Source organism: Echiichthys vipera, assembly GCF_963691815.1.
Source record: "Echiichthys vipera genome assembly, chromosome: 1".
NCBI lineage: Eukaryota > Metazoa > Chordata > Actinopteri > Perciformes > Trachinidae > Echiichthys > Echiichthys vipera.
In genome coordinates this window covers 38,563,959-38,588,000 of record NC_139826.1, presented here as the reverse complement: position 1 = coordinate 38,588,000, position 24,042 = coordinate 38,563,959, and the positions used below count along the sequence as shown (strand labels likewise).

At 45.4% G+C, this 24,042-nt stretch overlaps 2 protein-coding genes across 3 annotated transcripts in view; one reads left to right on the top strand and one right to left on the bottom strand.

Annotated features, from left to right (window-relative positions):
• kiaa0895l overlaps positions 1-5,038 on the top strand; it is a 14,335-nt gene extending 9,297 nt beyond the window's left edge. The window contains exons 5-7 of the mRNA XM_083917200.1: positions 1,506-1,811; positions 2,920-3,017; positions 4,639-5,038. Coding sequence (XP_083773326.1) covers positions 1,506-1,811; positions 2,920-3,017; positions 4,639-4,800 — 566 coding nt within the window. The 3' untranslated portion in view covers positions 4,801-5,038. The remainder of the gene's footprint in view (positions 1-1,505; positions 1,812-2,919; positions 3,018-4,638) is intronic.
• Positions 5,039-10,106: 5,068 nt separating this feature from the next.
• On the bottom strand, positions 10,107-18,129 carry LOC310966001 (casein kinase II subunit alpha'-like). 2 transcript variants are annotated; one of them, XM_083939785.1, is made up of 12 exons: positions 17,748-18,129; positions 15,702-15,813; positions 14,543-14,644; positions 14,323-14,373; positions 14,104-14,163; positions 12,792-12,875; positions 12,604-12,714; positions 12,408-12,509; positions 12,180-12,280; positions 11,334-11,482; positions 10,624-10,711; positions 10,107-10,508 (listed from the first exon to the last, which is right to left on the bottom strand). In XM_083939785.1, the coding sequence occupies exons 1-11, from the start codon at positions 17,852-17,854 to the stop codon at positions 10,638-10,640; spliced, it is 1,053 nt and encodes a 350-aa protein (XP_083795911.1). In that variant the 5' UTR covers positions 17,855-18,129; the 3' UTR covers positions 10,107-10,508; positions 10,624-10,637. The 2 variants fall into 2 exon arrangements, with proteins under 2 accessions (XP_083795911.1, XP_083795910.1); XM_083939784.1 differs by lacking the exons at positions 14,104-14,163; positions 14,323-14,373 and having other exon boundaries at positions 17,748-18,001.
• Between the last annotated feature and the right edge of the window lie 5,913 nt (positions 18,130-24,042).

Sequence of the window (24,042 nt, the reverse complement as noted above, 5' to 3'; positions counted from 1 at the left end):
TTGAGATTTATTTCCGACTCACGGGGATCTTTGGCAGAGAGCGCGTTAACCAGACGACAGATCAAACAAACCGCTGTACAAGTTTAATCGACCACAGCCAGATTTCCCGTGTTGTGAAACGGTTGAATTAATGTTTATTTAAAACACAAACGACTCCACCCCGCAGCCTCGCCGACACCTCCACGGCCAACAATGACACGAGTAAATAAAGCCTGGCAGCATGACGTCACCTATTCAAACCAGTCACCTGACACCCTGCAGTTTGGTTTCCACCCCCGGAGACACTCGACGCGTCTCAGCTGCTCCTTTGTGTCCGGACTCCTCAGATGTCAGGACACAAGGGAGAGAGAGAGAGACGTTCGGGGCTTTCCTGCTCTCGTTAAAGGGACATTTAACGCTACGCCAGCCCGTGACATTTAGGACATAAGCATGTTTGTGACGGCGCCACGACACAATGGAGACCACACACTCTTAGAATTGAGTTCACGTCGCCTTTAGGTCGTGATTAAACCTGAGAAACTTTTCTTTTTCTGGAAGTTTCAACTCGAAACGGACCAAAACAAACGTGAACGCAGCATGAAACGGTGTTAGATCGATTGGAAACGCGTCAATCAATTCGATCAATAACAGATTACACACGTCATTAAGAACAATACACACAAACACCACGAACGCAATACAGTTAAACAGGAAAAACAACAAAAAATAACCTACAACGGAGACAACCCAGGGGCGGTACGGTTGCTTTTCACGGCCCGTTTGGGAGAGGTGGGCTTTTGTAGAGCGCGTTTGCACGTGTACGAGCACGAGCGTGCGCACGTGTACGAGCACGAGGCCTACGGTGGTTCTGAGGTCATTTCCTGTGCGCCTGTTGGGACGTAGAAAAAAGAAGGAGGGACCATGCGCGGACATTTCAAACAATGGCGGTGAAAGGTTCACGTTGGTGTGATGCGGAGGTGGAGTGTTTACTGCAGATTTGGTCGATGAAAAGATTCAAAAACAGTCGACAAGACGCACAAAAACTCTGAGGTCTACGGAAAGATCTGGAAACAAAGCCACGCATCGCCATGACGTCATCAATGCGTGTGACGTGTTACGGCGTGATGACGTATAGGCAGCAAGAAGCATTCTCCGAGGCCCAGGTAGTGTGAGTACAAACGGGCCTGGAGGGGGGGACAAGGACCCTAAAGCACGGGGCACGGGACGGAGGAACAGTGGGAGTGCGCCCTAAGTTGGACCAGTCCCAGCCTGGTCCTGGTCCTGGTCCTGGTCCTGGTCCTAAGGTTCCGTATTTGTATTTCCTGTATGGGGGGAATGGGCCTTTACGCAGTTCCAGATCTAAACCCCATAGAGAACCTCTGGAACAGCCACAGTGGATATTCTATCACATTCACAATAACACCAACATTATTTCAGAATAAGTCCAGTTTTCATGTTTTTCTCTCCCGTGTTTGTTAGGGATCAAATAAATTAAGAGCTAAATAAATAAACAGCTGTTGTTTTAGGGACACATTACCTGCGAGGAGTGAACAACAACCTGCAGCCGTGGTCCACCGCCGAGGGCAGGAAGCAGTTCGGCCTCAAACCGGCAAACCCCACGGAGGAGGGCCTGGCGAGCCTGCACAGCGTGTTGCTACGGAAACAGCCCTACCTGTGGCGGGCGGCGCTGCTCTACTACACGGTGTTCCACGCCACCAGCATGAGCTTCAGCCGGCTCTTCGCACACATCGCTCGCTTCGTCCAGGACCCCGACGTCCGCTGGGAGTACTGTCTGAGAGCCAAGAGGGGACAGACGGACACCTCACTGCCCGGTACACACACACACACACACACACACACACACACACACACACACACACACACATGCAGAGATAGACACGCACACACACGCGCACACACACACACACACACACACACACACACACACACACACACACACACACACACACACACACACACACACACACACACACACACACACACACACACACACAAGCGCAGAGACAGACACACACACACACACACACACACACACACACACACACACACACACACACACACACACACACACACACACACACATGAAGAGAGAGACGCACACATGCAGAGATGGACACACACATACAAACACACGCACACATGCAGAGACACACATACACACACGCAGAGACAGACACACACACACACACACACATGCAGAGATAGACACACACACACACATGCAGAGACACACACACACACACACGCAGAGACACACACACACGCAGACACACACACAGAGAGACAGGCATGCAGACACACACACACACATGCAGAGAGAGACACGCATGCAGACACACACACACACATGCAGAAAGACACACGCAGACACAGACACACATACGCAGACACAGACACACATACGCAGACACATACACACAGGCAGACACACACACACACATGCAGAGAGAGACACACAAACGCAGAGACACACACCTCTCTCTCTTCTTCTTTTGGATTTATTGTCATGAATGTTATATAAACAATATTTCCAAATCATAACACACTAATATTAACACAATAATTAATCATTAATATATTAACACAATAATCATCATATCAAAAATACACTATCATTGATAAAGTGTTACACAACAATAACAAACGTCTCTTCTCTGCACTTTTTACCTGAATTCTCTCCATTAATGTTGATTTATTTTGATTTATTTTGATTTATTTTGATTTATTTTGATTTATTTTGATTTATTTTGATTGGATGAAGATGAAAAAAGTTCTTTGTTGCTGATTTTATTAATTAAACCTAAAATAAAGAAGAGTCACTTTAAAACTGAGCTTTTAAATAACTTTGTAATGTAACATTTAAACAAAAGAGCCGGCCGATGGTCTTTTATTTTGACACTTCCTGTGTTCGTGTGTCAGGCTGCTTCAGTAAAGACCAGGTTTACCTGGACGGGATCCTGCGAATCCTCCGACACCGAAGGAGCATCGACTTCAAGATGTTGACGTCTTTAGGAAAGGTCAGTGTCCACGGTAACATCAACAACAACAACAACAACAACAACAACAACAACAGTGTGTTTACATGCAAACAGGTGAGGAAGTTCACTTAAACTTCAAAAACCTGACTTCTGGGAGTAATCAAGCATGAGATCGTTGCAGTAAAAGGTCGTAAAGTATAAAATAAAGACCTGAATCATGTGACTGCATCATAAAAAGGGCTTTACATGACGACTCGGTGAGACAACGTGCAGACGTCGCCCCCTGCAGAGCGTTTCAGGTACTGGAAAATCTGTTTTAATAAAGAAAATAGAAATAATTGTGTGTGTGAAGCAGAACAACGTCTCACTTGTTACAGACCGGATAAAGAAACTCTTTTATTTAATTTACCTTTTTTATTTCAATGAATTCATTTAATCTATTTGAATATTTTGATTTATTTCAACTGTAGGAAAGAAAAACTGCATTTTCTGTCTATTTGAGACACAATTATTAATATTATTTATATTATTAATTAATTATAACGCGCACAGGATCTTGTTCACGAGTGAGGGGACGATGGAGCGTGAGTTTGCAGCGGGGGCGGAGCTGCAGTCGCTCTACTGCACCGGTGTGATGAAAAGAGAGCTGAGGAAGGCAAAGCTTCTTCTGTCTCTCCTTCTCTACTTCTTCTTCTCTCTCTTCTTCTCCTCTCTCTTCTCTCCATCTTCTTCTCTTCTTCTCATTCTTCTTCTCTCTCTCCTCTTCTTCTCTCCTCATTCTTCTCTCTCTCCTTCTCTTCTTCTCCTTCTCTCTCTTCTTCTCTCCTCTCTCTTCTCTCCATCTTCTTCTCTTCTTCTCATTCTTCTTCTCTCCTCTCTCTTCTTCTCTTCTTCTCATCTTTCTTCTTCTTCTCTCTCTCCATCTTCTTCTCTTCTTCTCATTCTTCTCCTCTCTCTTCTTCTCTTCTTCTCCTCTCTCTTCTTCTTCTCCTTCTCTCTCCATCTTCTTCTCTTCTTCTCATTCTTCTCTCTCCATCTTCTTCTCTTCTTCTCATTCTTCTTCTCTCTCTTCTTCTTCTCCTCTCTCTTCTCTCTCTTCTTCTCCCTCTTCTTCTCATTCTTCTCTCTCTCTTCTTCTCCCTCTTCTTCTCTCTCTCTTCTTCTCCCTCTTCTTCTCTCTCTCCTTCTCTCTCCTTCTCTTCTTCTCCTTCTCTCTTCTTCTTCTCCTCTCTCTTCTCTCCATCTTCTTCTCTTCTTCTCCTTCTCTCTTCTTCTTCTCCTCTCTCTTCTCTCCATCTTCTTCTTATCTCCTCATTCTTCTTCTCTCTCCTTCTTCTTCTTCTCCTTCTCTCTCTCCTCCTCCTTCTTCTTCTTCTCTCTCCTTCTCTCTCTTCTCCTCATTCTTCTCTCTCTTCTTCTCTCTCTTCTCTCTTATCTTCCTTGCTCCTCCTTCTGTCTCTTCTTATTCTACTCTCCTCATTCTTCTCTCTCTTCTTCTCTCTCTTCTCTCTTATCTTCCTTGCTCCTCCTTCTGTCTCTTCTTATTCTACTCTCCTCATTCTTCTCTCTCTTCTTATCTCTCTTGTTCCTTCTGTCTCTTCTTCTTCTCTCTTCTCTCTCTTCTCTCACTCCTTCTTCTCTCTCTCTTCCTCTTCTTCAGGTGTCCTTCGAGGACGTGGAGCGCCTGCGTCCTCTGGCCGTCCTCCCTCGGACCAGAATCCCTCACTTCATGCGGGACCAGGAGCGTTACCTGCAACACCTGGACCACATCGTGTCCGTCAACGAGCTGGACGACTCAGCGCTGCAACACCTGCTGCCCTGACCCCCCCTCTGTCCCTCTGCCCCCCCCCCCCCCCGCCTCACACTAACAGAAGAAGAAGAAGAAGAAGAGGAGGAGGAGGAGGAGGAGGTGCAGGTACACAGACTGTGGCGTGGTGCGTTCAGTGTCACCCAAAAACATCAGTATTATCGATGCTTTCTTTGAGCTTTTTTTTTAAACATGTAAAACTTGAACGATGCGAAGAAAAAGGGACGAACACACGAACACCTCGACCCTCATTTCCACTTCTGTCCACTGCATGCCCCCCCCCCCTTTAAAGTTACCTCAATACTGCAACTCTGCGATGTAACGACATTATATGTGTACGCTCATAATCACCGTGTCACGCGTGTAAAACATGATCTCATCCGTTTCTTTAAGTCGTTTTGCTTTGAGAGAACAAACTGAATGTCTCTGGTTTTTAGCTTTATACCTTTTTTTATCGTAGACGACGTTTTGACGCCTTAGATCGTTCGCGTTTGTTTTGTGTTTTTTAACAAAAGGACACCGAGGACGCACGTTTGAAACACCGCGGGGAGCTTTTTAACCGAGACCATGAATCTTTAAGATGTCAAGTGCCAGTGGCCTCGAATTCAAACGCTCCCCAGGGCGTTTCTTTAAAGAGATATCAGTGTTGTGAAGACGAGAATCAGCCGTGTTGTTAGTGTCTTAACCGCGTCCTTGGTGCTCTTTTCATATCAATATGCTACTGTGATGTGACCCGTCCCCCCGACCGCCCCCCTCTGCTGAAGCCAAACGTACTTCTTCCGCGTTAAAGGACTTTTTTGTTCCGCAGAAAGACTGAAATCACTCTCGTGTCGTCTGTTCAACAAACACGGGTGTTTTTAGAACCAAACTTTTTTGGCCCCTGCGTTAAAAAACAACATCTCCGTCCACATGAAACCGCAAAATCAGCATCAAACAATGTCGCGCACGTGCCAAAGCAGGAGGTGGTGATAGCACTCCTCGCAGGAAGGCCGTTTCAGCCAATCACAAGGCTGGAAACATTCACACCGGGGAAACAAAAATGGCGAACCGAGGGCCGTGTTGACTGACAGTGAAGTGGAGTTACTTCTCACTCTCATCTCATCTTCAGTCTCTTATCCGGGGTCGGGTCTCGGGGGCAGCAGCTCCAGCAGGGGACCCCAAACTTCCCTTTCCCGGGCCACATTAACCAGCTCTAACTGGGGGATCCTGAGGCGTTCCCAGGCCAGTGTGGAGATCTAATCTCTCCACCTGGTCCTGGGTCTTCCCCGAGGCCTCCTCCCAGCTGGACGTGCCTGGAACACCTCCCTAGGGAGGCGCCCAGGGTTCATCCTTACCAGATGATCCTGAACCACCTCAACTGGCTCCTTTCAACGCAAAGGAGCAGCGGCTCTACTCCGAGTTCCTCACGGATGCTGAACTTCTCCCCCTCTCTCTAAGGGAGACTCCAGACCCCCTCCTGAGGAAACACATTTCACACGCTTGGACCTGGACCTGGTTCTTTGGGTCCTGACCCAGCTTTCATGACCACAGGTGAGGGTAGGAACCAGGACTGAGCGGTAGATCCAGAGCTTTGCCTTCCTCAGCTCTCTGTCCGTCACTATATTCGGGACAATAGTCTTTTCAATTTAGACGACATGATGAAGGATCCTATTGAACTGAACGATAAAGGCTTTGAGGGTCCGACATTTTAGTTCGAGGCGCCTTGAAAGCGCTGGAATTTAACCCTTAAAAACCTGAACGCGGCTTCATATTGAACAGACACGAGAGCGGCGTCAGTCTCGGTGTTTGAACTCTTCCTTTAAACACGCAGACAAAGCGGCATTTTTTAAATTCTCTGTTGTTTTTGAGAAGCAGCCGGTCGTCGTGGTCGTCCGGCTGAGGGGGGGGCGCGGGGGTGTCGTGGGCGTGCCTTCGATGGGTGTCGAGCTCATCTGCTGTAGCTAATCGCCGTGTGTTTGTAGGCTGCTTTTTACCGTGTTTGACACTTGAAAAACGTCAGATGTCAGTCGGAGCATTCATTTCGGGGCCAAGCCGTCTGAGAGCAGGACGAAAAAGATCCGGACGGGAACTCAAACGGTTTTTAAAACACACACACACTTGACCAAGATGTGAACTTTACACCTGCGATGCATTTTAAATACTTTGGATTTGAAGATTAACATGAAAATGACTCTGCTGTGTTTACAATTTCAGCCCGTTTGGTAAGCAGATACACGTTTGAAATTGGAGCAGGTGGTCGTCTGCGGACGGCCTGGATCCTCCTAAACGAATGCACCTCAGGGTTTCCCCCAGAGGAGCCGTCAGGCCGGGACATTAAAGTGCAAGTCTGGCGAAAATGGACCCCGTGGTGTTTTTTCCAGCATGAAAACACATCGAATAAGCCACGGAGAACGTTTTTTTCCATTGATCAACCGTGTATAGAGAACGTCCAGAGACGCTAACAGCCCCAAAGAGCTAACACGGATTAGCTCGGGGCAGTGAACGCAACCAAAACGTAATTTTTTTAACCGCTAATACTGATCTAAATACGCCAAACATCTGCAGCAGCATGAGAAGAGTCTCTCACTCATCATCATCTTCAGCCTCAAACATCGTTACGACTCTGTGGACACCGTCCGCTGGTTACCGTCCCTATCCAGAAAACCCTATTCTGGGCGATCACCACCAAAGTACACGTAGAGTTCTCATCTCATCTCATCTTCATCTTCAGCCTCTTATCCGGGGTCGGGTCTCAGGGGCAGCAGCTTTAGCAGGGGACCCCAAACTTCCCTTTCCCGGGCCACATTAACCAGCTCTAACTGGGGGATCCTGAGGCGTTCCCAGGCCAGTGTGGAGATCTAATCTCTCCACCTGGTCCTGGGTCTTCCCCGAGGCCTCCTCCCAGCTGGACGTGCCTGGAACACCTCCCTAGGGAGGCGCCCAGGGTTTATCCTTACCAGATGATAGAAATACGAGGCTCGGAGCTGCTTGGACCCGTAAATCATCTTTTGAACGTGTGTTACGTCTTAAAAGCCGGATAAGAATCTGATCTTTGCCGACTGAGCCTCAGAATTGCGCGACTATGTGTCGACGACTCCAAGAATGAATGAAGTACTTTCAGCTGAAGACGTACTGGACTCTTATCATGCTCTGTACACGGTTGATCAATGTAAGAAAACTCTCTCCGTGGATCATTTGATGTGTTTTCATCCCGAAAAAGACCACAAGTCCACTTTCGCCGGACTTACACTGAAGTCCAAGTCCTGTAGTTTCACGGACGAAATTGAGAATTTGAGAATTCAACAAAGCTGTACGAGATTTCCACTGTAAAAGAAACAAAAACTAACCACTGACGTCTGAAAAATAGATGTTTTTTAAGCGTTAACCCCGGCTCGCAGCACCCTGGGGGAAACTCTGCACCTCTTTGTAACGCACGAATGTTGCACAAGTGTTTTGTGTTCTGGAAGAAACCTTGAAGTTCCAGTTTATTTATTAAAAAGTGCACACACTTCACGAGCTCTGTGGTCTGTGGTCTGATTTCATGAAGCACGAACTTCATTCACCTGGGAAATGTGTTTTTTTGTGTGTGATTAAAACAACAACCAGGTCCGTTACGCAGCACCGGCACTTTTACTTTGGATGCTTTTGTGACTTTTACGTCCAGAAGAGAATTTTTTACTTTAGTATTTCAACTGTTTCAAATGTTTTAGCCAGAGGTCAGAGGAGAACGGGCAGACGGGTCGGAGCTGATAGAAAGGAACAGGAACTCAAACATCCACTGGTTCCAACAGAGGAATGCAGGAGAGCATCTGTGAACACACAACACCACCGACTTTCTACAGAGAGAGACCAGCAGCAGAAGAGACCACACTGACACTTTATTAAGCAGCAGCTGTGCCTAATAAAGTGGCCGCTGAGTGTAAATAAAAACCCCAAAAGTCCTGATTGGCTCGACCGACTGAATCCCGTTCCTATGGAGCGATCCCAAATGGTCGAGTGGAGCTAGAAGGAACCAAAGTCATCTGGAGAGAGTCGGGTCAGTGTCTCACAGCACTGAGTAATAATATCTCCAAAGTCCCGCCCTCCTCCTCCTGCCTGACGTCCTCCCCGACGTGTGCGCTGAGTTCCTGGTTCCTTTCACAAATAACAGAATTACACAACTATAGTAACTGATTTCTGCTGAACTCGGAGGTCTGGATTTCCGAGCTCCTGGTCAGAACTTTCAACTGGAACGACCCCTGAGGTCGGATTTCCCACTCTGGAAGTCGGACGATCCACACGACCCCAGAGTTGACTTTTAAAGATGGCCGCCTGTGAATAAACAGTAGCCTGGTAGTTTCGGCTGGTGTTTATGTTTTTCTATTCATTCATCTTCAACCGCTTGTCCCTATCGGGGTCGCAGGGGGCTGGAGCCGATCCCTGATGACATCGGGCGTGAGGCGGGGTCCACCCTGGACAGGACGCCAGTCTATCACAGGACACATAGAGACGAACAGAGACAGACAACCATTCACACCTACGGGTGATTTAGAGTCATCAATGAACCGAACACCTGCACGTCTTTGGACTGTGGGAGGAAACCGGAGAACCCGGAGAGAACCCACGCAGACACGGGGAGAACATGCAAACTCCACACAGAAGGGCCCCAGCCGGGATTCGAACCAGGAACCCTCTTGCTGAGAGGCGACAGTGCCACCCTTATGTTCTTTCAGTGACCCATTTATGCGGAGAAAGGTTATAAATAGCAGCCTACGATGCAGCCATCTTGTTTCCTCTTCCGTTTTTGGCCGTCGGCTGCTTTTTGTAACTGAAACGCTGAGAACTTCGGCGTGACGTCGCCCCCGGCTCCGACTTCCGATTTACCGAGTTAAATGAAACGCACCGCAGAAGCTCCTGTGCAGCAGAAACACCTCCACCATCTCGTCTCTTTTTAGCTCCGGGTGAAGCTGCATCAGCCTCCGCCATCGCTGGAAACCACCGCCCGCGTTGACTCGCGTGGCGACTCTTTACGTCTCAGTTCTTCGCCGTTCCTCGCAGCGGCAGTGGGAGGAGACTGTAGGGGGCGCTGCAACGATGACAGGCAGGAAGCTCAGAAATATGAGTATTAAATATTGAAGAGTTGGTGGATTTCTTTAACATTTTAGAGCCATTCGCTTATTCGGAGCATTTACAGATTACAAAAGACCTGCTTTGAGTAAATGCATCATGTCTGAAGAGGACGGCGGATTTGATCAAAGAAAAGGTAGAATTCAACCTCTTCTGAGTCAATAAAAGTCCGACACACGCGTCTTTAAATAAAAATGGTTTATTCTCTTTCAATATAGCTTTTGTTCTATCCGTAGCAGAAAAGAGCCTCCATGCCACTCAGTGCTAAAACTGGATCTCAGGTCACCACAGCTTCGTAACGACGGACAAACGTCTTTACAGCACAACACCGGCTTGATACTGATCCAACAACAGTCACTTTGCTCATTTTAAAAACAGGTTTGGGGGTGGGGGGGGGGTGTTGGGGGGGGAGAAGAGGAGGGGGAGAAAGGGGAGGGTGGGGGTTCAGATCTGGTTTATCTGTGACTCGCACCAAGCAGCTCAGATTCCCCCCCGTCGGGCGTTTGTTGGGAGAAAGTTTAATCCGTGCGTGTTTGTGTATGCTGCAAAATTGACATCTTGCTCCAGTATGGCTGTTGATGTGGAGGCAGAGGTTTCTGCCACGAAAAGGTCACAAGTTGAGGTAACAAAGATTCTTCCTGATTGGACGAGAAGAGGAAGAAGAGACCCCCATCAGACACCGATCATACGACGTGTGTGTGTGTGTGTGTGTGTGTTCTGTTATTGTGTTAAAGGAAACGCTGCGTGCATCACCTGCTCTCTGGTCATCATGTCGCGTTGGAGCTGCTTATGGCCTTTGTGCCGTCTGTGTTGGCGTTCGCTTGTTCCTTCACCACAGGATCTGAAGGACACACACACACACACACACACGCCGTCTGACAAACTCAACCAGGAAACCAGACTTCTCCGCTCACACTGCAGTTCCAAGTGACCTGAATCCGATCTTTCCGCTCATGTGTGACCCTCTGATTTGATTTTGACAGTGTGAACAGCACAAGTCGCATTGAATCTGACGTTTTCCAATCAGAGTTAGGCCACTTTTAAAACAGCCAGGTCGCTTTTAATGAGACTTTGACGTCATTCTGCACCGTTTTGTATATAAAGGACAAATAAAGTTGGAGGACAGCAGTGACGCAGGCGGCCAGTGGCTCCGCACAGAGCCATCATAAAAATACATAATATACTGCACCACGTCTCCACTCCGCTCTTGTAAAAGGTCAAAGGTCAACCCCGACTGTATCGCCCTTTGTGGCGCCCAATATTACACAATTTGCCGCCTGTTGAAGAGTTACAGCAATTGTTTTAGCGATGCATCGGTACGGCGAAAGATTTATGTCAAACAAGGTATTAAAACTGATATTAAGTGTTAGGTAAACAAAGCACGTACAGGTGTTTATCAAAGGGTCTATTTAACTTGTGCGGGCGTCCCAGCTCTGACTGTATCTCGTGTTGTGAACACTCACAGAAGTACGGGTGCTGCATGGCCTCGACTGCCGTCAGCCTCTGCTGGTGGTCGTAGCGCAGCAGCTTGTCCAGCAGGTCCAGAGCCTCGGGACTCACCAGGTGCTGGTTCTCCGACTGGATGAACTGCTCCCAGCGCTTCCTCGTTTGCCTGGGAAACAAAAACAATCGAAGCGACTGAACTTTTACGCTTTAAATGCAGAAGTCACCGAGCGCGGTGACGCTGCCGAGCACCATTTACAGTGACGATCAGACAGTCGGTGATCCTGAAGCACCGTCTTTCAGCTGCTCGTACGCAACAAATGATGCACTGACGCAACAGCACAAGCGTTACTAACAACATTAACAAAGTGTGACTGTTTTTCTATCAATCCATTTACAGACTAGTTTATCGATCAGTGCAAGGAAAATTAAAGGTTGTTTCATGAGACGTTCACTCTGCTGCGTCTCTGTTTCACTTTTTAATCTAAAGTGAGAAAACCATGCTGATAAAACGTGACTCTTTTATGGCTGTAACTAAACAACAGAAGGTGTTTCGGCCCCCATCATTAACAGGCAGAACGTCTGCGTTTCAGGAGCTTTGAACACATTTGACAGGTTTCTGCTGATTAACTGTTGGGTTTGAACCCGAGCTGCAACGACTCACGGACAAATATCTAAACTAATTCAACGTTGAGGTAATTTACATGAAAGAAAATGGCAGAAAAGGCTGTTTTGAGTCTCTGAAATGTGGAGTTTTCTCTTTTATATCATGTAAACTGAATATATTTGAGTTTTGCAAAACACACGGCCCTTAAAAACATCATCTTGGACTAAATACTCGTTAGTTTGGACGTCACGATACTCACTGTCCCAGCAGGTCTTTGAAGCGAGTGTCCAGTTCTATGTGATATTTGTGCAGGTAACCGAAGAGCTCGTCGGTGCCCAGAACTTTAGCGATGCGGACCAGCTGAGAAACACACATTCAACACATCGTCACATGCTGCTCGTGCATCTTTATTACAATTACAGAAGGATCGAATATCAAAACAGATGTTGGGTTCTTTTGTCTTACGGGCGTTTATCCGACACGTTACCTGGTCGTAGTTGTCCTGGCCGTGAAAAAACGGTTCCTTCAAGAAGATCATGCTGGCCAACATGCAGCCTAGACTCCACATGTCCAAACTATAGTCATACATCTGCAGGAGGAAGGAGACGAGATCACACGCCGACTGTTATTTCAAAGGAAACGCAGAGACGTGGACAAAGTTTCCCCCTCACATAAACAAATACCTGATAGTCCACTAGCAGCTCAGGGCCTTTGAAATAGCGGGAGGCCACCCTGACGTTGTATTCCTGAGCGGGATGGTAAAATTCTGCCAAACCCCAATCTATAAGACGCAGCTGAGACGGGACAGAAAGCACTCGTTAATCTGGGTTTATCACACGTGGAATAACAAGAGTCAACGGAGTGAACGTACCTTTCTCATCTGGTGGTCGATCATCACGTTGTGGGGCTTCACGTCCCGGTGCATGATCCCCATACTGTGACAGTAGTCCAGAGCCTTAAAGCAGAGACACACATTCAACACCGCAGTCTGTCTTCAACCATCACCTGTTCTGCACTGGAGCTTCCTCCTCTCAGTGTGCTCCACTGGTCCGGCTTTCTCTTCTTTAATTGAGACCTAGGGCGCACTCACACTGTTCATCCGTACCGTGCCCCAGGACGTTTAACGGGTAAAGTCTAGTCTGTTTGACCAGTGTGAGTGCAACTGTACTGCGTCTACGAGCGGCGTGCTTGCTGTCCACGGCCCGTTTGGGAGAGGTGGGCTTTAGTAAAGCACGTTTGCACATGTACGAGCACGAGCATGCGCACGTGTACGAGCACAAGGCCTACGGCGGTTCTGAGGTCATTTCCTGTGCGCCTGTTGGGACGTAGAAAAAAGAAGGAGGGACCATGCGCGGACATTTCAAACAATGGCGGTGAAAGGTTCACGTTGGTGTGATGCGGAGGTGGAGTGTTTACTGCAGATTTGGTCGATGAAAAGATTCAAAAACAGTCGACAAGACGCACAAAAACTCAGAGGTCTACGGAAAGATCTGGAAACAAAGCCACGCATCGCCATGACGTCATCAATGCGTGTGACGTGTTACGGCGTGATGACGTATAGGCAGCAAGAAGCATTCTCCGAGGCCCAGGTAGAGTGAGTACAAACGGGCCTGGAGGGGGGGACAAGGACCCTAAAGCACGGGGCGCGGGACGGACGCAAAGTGTGAGTGCGCCCTTAAATGAGACCTATTCAACTCTTTTTCAGGCTCATACGTGTGTTTGTTTCTAGAACATGTTTACGTGCTTTAATGTTAAAAAAAACAACTATTTTTATACATTTTATCGTCTTCTACCGTAGCATGTAGCAGCTAAATGTAGTAAACGGTAAACTGTGGTGTGACAAAGCAGCGATTTCTACCATCAGAAGTCACACATGAAGCTTTATAAACCAAACACAACACAACCCGACACGTGGGAGCAGGACTGTCTCAGTTTAGGGCGTAATGAGCGACACAAGCAACACATGTTACAGTTTTCTCTGATGCTAGCACGTAGCTACATGTGGTAAACGGCAGCTTAATCTACCGGAGCTTTCCTGCGTCTATCGCAGCCGGTCTGAACGCAGCTTAACAGAGTATTTTCCTACAGGTGAAGATCTACAGTTGTGTGTGACAGAGGAACGTGGGAAAAGGGCTTAAATGAGTGGACACATGTGATGGGAGGTGTGACGCAGATGTTTTTACCTTGAGCAGCTCATACATGTAGTAACGGATATCATAGTCTGTCAGCTTCTGGTAAAGCTCCTGTGGAACAACATGAAGAGCATAAAAAACCCACAGTTACATGATGTCGGCAGCTCGACGGGCCTCTGAACACGTCCAACATTAACTGGAGGGTTATTGTGCGTGTTATTAATAATGGATATCGATGGCAGCTCTGCGTGTGCGATGTCGGCCAAGTACCTTAAAATCTGTGTTATTGATGCACTCAAAGACAAGCGCTGGTGTTCTGGACTGCAAAGAGAGGACAACACAAGGCTTAACTGAGGAGAGCAGCAGGTCGGTGGAGATCATTATCTCACACATACACACACACACACACGCGCACACACACACACACGACTGGATTATCTCTGCTGGTGAGCCGACATGCAGCAAAGGGACGTCACAGAGTCCCACTCACCACCGGGTCTTTGACCGTGTCCACCAGGCGGATGATGTTGGTTCCTCCGCGCAAGTTTTCAAGAATTTTGATTTCCCGTTTGATCTTCTTCTTCTTGACGGGCTGCCAAAGAACAACACACACACACACACACACACACATTTAATATAAATAACACAAACAACAAAGAGAGAGTTTTGACATTCGACAGTGTCAAAAGTGTCAAAGCTATGACAAAAACAAGCAGATCTATAAACAGATGCGTGTGCAGACATTTGTTTTCCTGCTCAGGGTTACGTGGAGTTTTGTTCTTGCAGTAAGGGGCGGAAAAAGCATCATATCACAAGTTTTTTTACAGTAAAATCACAATTATATGACTTTTTTCTACATTGTCTTTGAAAGTATCTGAAAGGTTTAACCAAAGTATTTCTCTGTGTAAAAACTCAGCCCTAAAAGATCAAAATATAACATTTATGCCAAAGAACCTTTCTGAACCGATTTGAATCAGTTTGTGCAATTTCGCGAACTTGTGCCAAAAACAATGGACCTTTAACAAAACAGTGCCTGTTGCCTCTGCCGGCTGCGGTGTAGCTGGACTCCTCACCGTTTCACTCTCAAGATATTACCCGATTCCTATTTTATTCCTGCCGCCCGTGTTGAAAGCGCCGCGATTGACAGAGAACAAGTTGAAATGGTGAATTTTCTAAACAAAACCTCCTCATTTCACTACAGAACCTAAAGAAATGTGTTGTTGAAGCTAAACATGCCAGTTTCAAGTTTCAGAACCACATTTTGCGATGTTTCGACTCAAAAACAAGATTAGCCATCAAGGTAAATCGTGGATGAGGGGGTCTTTTGATCAAAAAGGATATAAATGATATGTTCTAGCGTGACGCAGACTTTCAGAGCATTCATCAAAGTCGTCCACTAACTGGACTTGAATCTAATTGAACATTACTTTTGATTTCATTGTTATATCCTCCTATCGGTGTCTCTGTGGGTATTTAACGTATTGTGCTGTGTGTCTATTTGTATTTTATCTATTTATGTAGTAGGGATTACGGATGCAAATTAGCAGTGTTGCTATAATCCTGCATGTTTAAAGAGCAATGATGAAAAACTGCACGTTTACCAACAGAGTTTCTGTGCGGTTCAACGCGGAGTCAGCAACAACACTCACCTTGAGGATTTTCACCACCACCTTCTCGTTGTTGGTCACATTTATGGCCTCAAATACTTCGCTGTACTTCCCCCGACCCAGTTTACGCACCAGCTGATAGTTGTCTTGATTGCTGAGAAAGAGAGGAGACATTTTAACAACAGTCGGCTCTTTCAGATGATCGATAATTATCCAACTAATGGCTGTTTATCACTAGTCTTCTTAAGATATTTATGCAGCAGAAAACACCAAACACTCTGGTTCCAGCTTCTCTAATATGAGGATTTATTACTTTCCCGGCTTTAACGACTAAATATCATTGATATCAACGACCTAACTTACGAATTAAAGGTTGAATATGTAGAATCTTTATTAAAAGCTAGATTTAAAAAAAGATAATCCACCCACGGGGCGTTTTGAGGGGTACAGATTGAAAGTAATGCTTGCGTTGGGCGTCGCTGGTTGCCAGGGTTGTCTGTTGTTGGGTGCAGCTACTGCAGGCTGGCACTGGGTGAAATGGAGTTAGCCGATCCTGCAGCTGCTTGGGAGCCTCAGTGAAGGGGGCGTTCTTTGTCCCAGCAGCTGAGTGAGCGGAGACGGGCAACAACCAGAGTCACTATAGGCCGAGCATTCACTCCATGGACTGAGAGAAAGGAGAGGAACGCCATTCAAACGCACGCCCACATGGCTACGCTGCTCCTTGATGCTAACATCACTTTCATCTGCACTTAGCTGGAACAGCTAACGCTAACGGCTAACGCTAACTGTCAGTCAAACTCCTCTAATCCTTGTTTTGATGCTGTGATTTTTCTGGAGGGGACGGGTTCAAACAGGCTCAAACAGACTCCGGTCTCCTGGAGCTACCTGGCGTTCCTGAGTCTCCTGGAGCTACCTGGCAACCCGACCGCTGGACTTATTATTTGTTGTTGCGACGACGATCTTGAGACACAAGATGGCGCTGTTCTGCCCATTCTCCATATTCAACGGACGGGTTCAAACAGGCTCCGGTCTCCTGACTCCTGTTTTTGCACCCCACTCAAAGAAAGACTTCCAGATGAAGACTGGCAGACGTTAAATATCGTTGTAAAGCTAATAATTAGTAGCTGGGATCGACTCCAGCACCCCCCGCGACCCCGACCCAGGGATAAGCGGTTGAAGATGAATGAATGAATGAACTAATAATTAGTGCAAATGAGTCGTTCCCCTGTATGATTCATCACTTGACATGGAGCAGGCTGATCACTGACACACTCTGCAACAAACCTGGCAACCCGACTGCTTATTTTTTTGTTGATGCGACGACGATCTCGAGACACCAGATGGCGCTGTTCTGCTCATTTAACATATTCAACCTTTAAACATCTTTAGGGTATAACAACATTTGAAGACGTCACTTTGGGATCAAATTCTGACATTTTACAGACGAAACCGTTCACAATTTAAATCACAAAACTAATCAAAAAATAAACTGATAATGGAGATAATCACTGCATCAAATAAGGCTGCAAATAATGTTTTTTTCTATTATTGTCACTCAGTTATTTCTATTATCAATCTCTTGTTTAGTTGATAAAACGTCAGACAATAGTTTCCCCGAGCACGTGATGGAAACTAGAGCGAAACTAGTTGACAATTGGGGGGTGCAAATGGGCGGCTGTGGCTTAGTGGAAGAGTGGGTCGTCCTCCATTCGAGAGATTGGCGGTTCGATCCCCACCTCCCCCGGTCTACATGTCGAAGTGTCCTTGGGCAAGACACTGAACCCCTAATTGCTCCCCGTGCTGCACATGGGTGTGTGAATGTGGTGTGAATGGTTAGATTAGATGGTCTGTAGATGTCCACTGCCATCAGTGTGAATGTGACAAACACTGTGAAAGCGCCCCGAGTAGTCAGAAGACTAGAAAGGCGCTTTATAAGTACAAGTCCATTATTGTTTAGTTGATGAAACGTCAGACAATAGTTTCCCAGAGCACGTGATGGAAACTGGAGTGAAACTAGTTGTAATTCTGAGCTGAATCCAGATTAAAACTGTAGAGAAAAGTAAAAATAAAGCGTGGAACAGCAGATACCTCCAGTTTGGCACGTGTGCGTCGTAGTCCCAGTACTCTCTGTTCTTCTGTGTGTTGACATCGGTGTACACCCGAGCCTTGCTGCTGGCCGGCGTGGATCCGGGCATCGCTAGCTTCGCGGCTCCGTGTCGAGGACCCTCACCTCCCGCTGAATACTTCTTGGCTCGATACTGGGAGGCAGCGCAGCGACTCTCCAGAGGACGCGGCTCTAAGAAGATCCCCGCGCTGTGCTTATTACCATCGGCTTTGGCTGCTTGCGCCCTCCGGTGAAAGGCGTCAGGCCGGTCCGACGCCGCTGCGGTGGTGCAGACTGACAGAGCTACGATGACGGAGTGTGTGAAGCCCCTGAGCAGGAAGTGAGGCAGGATGGGATGAAGAGTCGCCAGCTGTGGAGGACAGAGAAGAGGCTGAGACAGAGGACGGGCACGCAGGTGAACAGGAACTAACGATTAATTTTAACTGAAGAACATTCAAACAAAACAAAAAACTTCCCTCAGCTCAGTAGACTCTTTAAAATTGACGGTTTTATTCGACCAGCGGTCCAAAACCCAAATTTGACTTTCATAAAAAGCAGCAAGTAACAACTTTTTTCATCATCAATTAAGCTGTTGATCGTTTTCTCGATTAATGGATTAGTTGTTCGGTTTATTAAGTGTCAGAAAATGTGACGACGGCGTCCTAAAATGTCTTGTTTTGTCCAAAACTCAAAGATATTCAGTTTACAGTCATCAGCCATATTCAGACGGGACTAGTTTAATGTGGGGGGTCTGAACGAGCCCCCACAACAGCGACTTCCTGGTTGATTCAAACAGGAAGCTCCGTCAGCGTCAGTTCTCTGAGTGTCCACTAGGGGCAGGTTTCATAACAGAGCAGTTTCTCATTGAGCCCCATGTTAAACAGGCCGTTTACACAGCATCATTAAACCTGTTTAAGGACAAAAGAACATTCTAGTCTGTATGTTTAGGTCATATCTCCATGACAACACTGAGGGGGCGGGGCTAGTTTTTATTTTATTGGAGGTTAAAGTTTGTGAATAATTAGGGGCGTGGCCTCTTGAGTGACAGCTAGCCTCTGGCCCTCACTTCTCCTCGGAGGTAAACGTCAGCCAGATGGACGTACGCCCCTCCCCCCAACGTCACATACATGCCCTTTTTTGGTCAGAGGAAATGAGGCGGGAGACTCCCGTAGGCGAGGACGATTGGATCAAGTTAAGAGAACGGATCTCGACGGAGACGCTACGTCTGTTTTTTATACAGTCTATGGTCCGAATGCTGTATGTCAGTAATTATTCGGGAGACTGAGTTTTGTGATATCAGGAAGCTACGTAGCACGCACACGGAGACAGGGAGGTGACGACAGCACGTTGATCCAGTCACCGCTCCCACCTCGGGTATAATACAGGGATTTATTAATCCATTTAAATTACAGACGTACTGAGGTAAGACGATTTTATCCCACGTCACCACATTAAACCAGTCCCTTCTGAAAAGGGCTAAAGAGAAGGAAAGAAACCAGGAAATACTCACATTTAAGGAGCCTAAATCAGAATCAAACTGATTAATCAATGATCAAAATAGTGAAGTTAAAGCAAATTGTTTTATCGGCCAATCGTAGCAACTCTACTTTCACATACGACGAAGAAAACACATCAAGCCCTCACATCTGTGGAGCTGCAACAGGAGAAATGTTCACTTTTTCTTACAAAAATGACTTAAAAACTATTGCTGGATTATTCAAATAGTTGCAGATTCAATTTCTATTCATTTATAAATCAACAAATCAACTCATTGTTGCAGCTCTACCTGTGTGACTCTGCGGCAGCGTTGTTTAAAGACGTATAAACAGACTTAATTACCTGTTTTCCAAACTGTGAAACTTTCATTCCTCTCATTGAAGCAGAAAATATCATGTTTTTTGTCTCCATGCAGACCCAAAAACACTTTCCTGTTACATTATTAACCCTGGACGCGACTTCTCCGGTTTGTAAACACACAAAAAAGGAACATTTTTGCTGCTTTTCCTCCGTCAGGTCCACATCAACACTGAGCAAACCTGAAAAACGTCTGCACTTCAAACTAGACAAACACGGAGACGAGAAACGTGTCTAAAAATGCGTTTGTGTCACAGAACAAACAGTAAGTTTGTGACACAATGTGCCGTCAAGTGTTGCATCTGCGAGAACACGACGCCCACGGACACTTTAACCACAATCCCCTCATCAGACAACAGAAAATATGAATAAAAAGCGTGTTTAACCTAAACTAGAGACCTTAAACGTGGTTTTTAGAGAGACTAGAGACAAACGGGTAATCTCACCTTGAAGAGGTTACCCATTTTAATCCACAAGCTGTTTAAATCGCACTGTCGGGATATTGTGAATCCTTTATTTAACGGACAGTTTGAGATCACAACAGAGCAGGCGTCGGCCAAACGCCACTGTTCCTAAGAGTCGCCAAACCTGCACCAGATTAACATAAATGCTAAATGCTGTTTAAAACCCTGTTTCAGGTTTTGTGAAACTTCCTATTTGAAAAAAACAGGAATAAAAGTCTCAAACTCAAGAAAAATCCCAAAACAACTGCACAAAAAGGGCAATTTCACTGTTTTCTTCTTGTCAAATGTGAAGAAGGTTAACAATTAAGTGTCTAAACGGTGTTATTTATCTCCTTTTTGGGACATTTCACTACATTTTCTCCATCCAGAACATCTCATCTTCAGCCTCTTATCCGTGGTCGGGTCTCGGGGGCAGCAGCTTTAGCAGGGGACCCCAAACTTCCCTTTCCCGGGCCACATTAACCAGCTCTAACTGGGGGATCCTGAGGCGTTCCCAGGCCAGTGTGGAGATCTAATCTCTCCACCTGGTCCTGGGTCTTCCCCGAGGCCTCCTCCCAGCTGGACGTGCCTGGAACACCTCCCTAGGGAGGCGCCCAGGGTTCATCCTTACCAGATGATCCTGAACCACCTCAACTGGCTCCTTTCAACACAAAGGAGCAGCGGCTCTACTCCGAGTTCCTCACGGATGCTGAACTTCTCCCCCTCTCTCTAAGGGAGACTCCAGCCCCCCTCCTGAGGAAACACATTTCACACGCTTGGACCTGGACCTGGTTCTTTGGGTCCTGACCCAGCTTTCATGACCACAGGTGAGGGTAGGAACCAGGACTGAGGGTAGATCCAGAGCTTTGTCTTCCTCAGCTCTCTTTTGGTCACAACGGTGCGGTAGAGCGACTGCAGCTCCGCCCCCGCTGCTCCGATTCTCCGGCCAAACTCACGCTCCATCGTCCCCTCACTCGTGAACAAGATCCTGAGGAACTTGAACTCCTTCACTTGGGGTCAGGACTCATTCCCTACCTGGAGTAACAATCCACCGGTTTCCTGCTGAGAGCCACGGCAGACCAGACCAAATACCACGGCACCAGATTATCATAAATACACCAACTAAAAACTGTATTCTCTCGGTGAAAACCGCTGCAGTCTCTCTATCTGGACCACTGCAGTTACACTCGGCAAACCTGAAATGGATTCAAATCAGTGCAGAAAAGTTGAATAAATATTTCAGACTTCCTTAAAAAATTTGGGGCATTTACACATTTTTCCTGCAGCAGTCATTTAATCTTCAAAACGTCAGAATAATAAGAAAACAAAACTTCCCTCAGCTCTGCAAATTCTTTAAAATGGACGATTTTATTCGACCGTCGGTCCAAAACCCAAATTTGACTAACGAATATTTTCATTATCAATTAATCTGACGCTCATTTTCTCGATTAATGGATCATAAAGTGTCAGAAAACGGGGAAGATGGCGTCCTCTGGTGTTCTGGTTTTGGGGCATTTAGACATTTTAGGGCACTAAAATAGTCATTAATGCATAAAGTGGCTGTGTTTAAGTGAAATGAGCCCGTTAAGATCGTTGTTTGTGTGAGTGTACGCAAGAGACGGAAATGGAAATTCAATTAATCGTATAAAAATAAAATTACGGTTTAAAGTAGAATCAGGATATTGGCGTTTCTGGTAAATATAATTGTCTTGTTTGGGTTTTTGGGGAATTTTTCCCCTTATTTTGAGGTCAATTTCTGCCCCCTGATTGTGTTTTTCTGTGATTTTTGGGGGTATTTTTCTCTTTTCACCCCTGTTTTTATTTATTACACTGATTAAAGTCAACACTCTCTGGTGTCTAATGTTATACCCCTGTCAAAAAGACAAAAAACAACAATATAAATACACATACTTCTGTTTTTGGGTTGAAATAAAACACCTATGAGCTTTTCTTTACACAGAAAAATAAGTATTTGTCAGGTTTTGTAAACAGATCTGTGTAAATCCATTTTAGTGAGCACACGTCCACTTTACAACGCAAACTGTGCAGTTTTATCACAACACAAACACAAACGCATGCTGACGCCTGTGACTGACTGTTTACTTCTTCAGTGTACGTGCGATCGACCTCGCCACGTGTCATCACCACGTGTCATCACCACGCCAGCCTAGAACCTGAACATCAGGCTGCTTTACCCGTCGACCAGCCAGCCGACCGCCGATGCAACTAGGGGTTTACATGACCGAAGACTTTCTGCACAACGGGGCGTGACCACAGAAGGTAAAATAGAGATGGACGTAGCCCCTGTGACAATCAGCCTTAGCCGATGACCGATACAGACTGCAGAGTTGCTGCTCATGGAGGAATTGTTGGGTCTTAACCTACTTTATATGTAAAATATCTTGATATAACTTTTGTTTTGATTTGGCCCTGTAAATAAAATGTTATTGAAATTGAATTGAGATTAACAAGCCTTAGATATTTAATTTCTACTCAAATAAAATTAGAGCAAAAACAGAAAAAGTGTTGCTGCTCATGGAGGAATTGTTGGGTCTTAACCTACTTTATATGTAAAGTATCTTGGTATAACTTTTGTTTTGATTTGGCACTATAAATAAAATTGAATTGGAAATAAAATTGAGATAAATAAACCTTAGATATTTAATTTCCAATCGATACAAATTAAAACAAAAAAAACAGAAAAGGTGTTGCTGCTCATGGGGGAATTGTTCCTACTTTATATGTAAAGTATCTTGATATAACTTTTGTTTAGATTTGGCACTGTAAATAAAATAAAATTGAATTGAGAGAAATGAACCTTGGATATTTAATTTCTAATCGATAAAAAATAGAGCAAAAATAGAAAAGGTGTTGCTGCTCATGGAGGAATTGTTGGTTCTTGACCTACTTTACATTTAAAGTATCTTGATATAACTTTAGTTTGGATTTGGCACTGTAAATAAAATTGAATTTAATTGAGACAAATAAACCTTGGATATTTAATTTCCACTCAAATAAAATAAAAGCAAAAACAGGAAAGGTGTTGCTGCTCATGGAGGAATTGTTGGGTTTTGACCTACTTTATATGTAAAGTATGTTGATATAACTTTTGTTTTGATTTGGCACTGTAAATAAAATTGAATTTAATTGAGATAAATAAACCTTGGATATTTAATTTCTAATCGATAAAAATTAGAGCAAAAACAGAAAAGGTGTTGCTGCTCATGGAGGAAGTGTTGGGTCTTAACCTACTTTATACGTAAAGTATCTTGATATAACTTTAGTTTTGATTTGGCACTGTAAATAAAATTTATTTGGAATTGAGTTAAGAGGAATAAGCCTTGGATATTTGATTTCCACTCAAATTAAATTAGAGCAAAAACAGAAAAGGTGTTGCTGCTCATGGAGGAATTGTTGGGTCTTAACCTACTTTATATGTAAAGTATCTTGATATAACTTTTGTTTTGATTTGGCACTGTAAATAAAATTGAATTGAATTAAAATTGAGATAAATAAACCTTGGATATTTGATTTCTAATCGATAAAAATTAAAGCAAAAAACAGAAAAGGTGATGCGTTTGTGTTTTTCTTCAGTGTAGTAAAATTAAGCTCTTTTTTACGATGGACCCCAGAAAACAGTGTGGATCCCGTCACGACACGGGCTCTCCGGGGCCTTTTCCACCGGCCACACCGCGACTATTTACACTTAACATTAAATGACAGACTAGTTCACGTTAATCTAGCTGGTTACCGTTGAGTTATTTAAACATTTAAACCAACCCCTGGTCATTTACGGCCATCTCATTTTACGCTAGCGTCGCTTAGTTACGGCGAGCTAAAAAAAAAAACACAAAACCACTCCATTTTAAACCCTTAAATGCAGCAAATACAGCGTCACATATGTTGTAGACGCGTGTAAGTGTGTGTAAGAAACATTTACAGGCTACAAACTGTTTATTAGAGGCGACATTTGTGTGAAAAT

Excerpts from the sequence above, each read along its gene's own strand:
- LOC310966001 (XM_083939785.1), bottom strand. The coding sequence starts at position 17,854 with ATGCCCGGATCCACGCCGGCCAGCAGCAAGGCTCGGGTGTACACCGAT. Across the intron at positions 12,510-12,603 it reads AGCTGCTAGTGGACTATCAG|ATGTATGACTATAGTTTGGA; the intron begins GTATTTGTTTAT and ends TTCCTCCTGCAG. Across the intron at positions 11,483-12,179 it reads TTCAAAGACCTGCTGGGACA|GCAAACGAGGAAGCGCTGGG; the intron begins GTGAGTATCGTG and ends TTTGTTTCCCAG.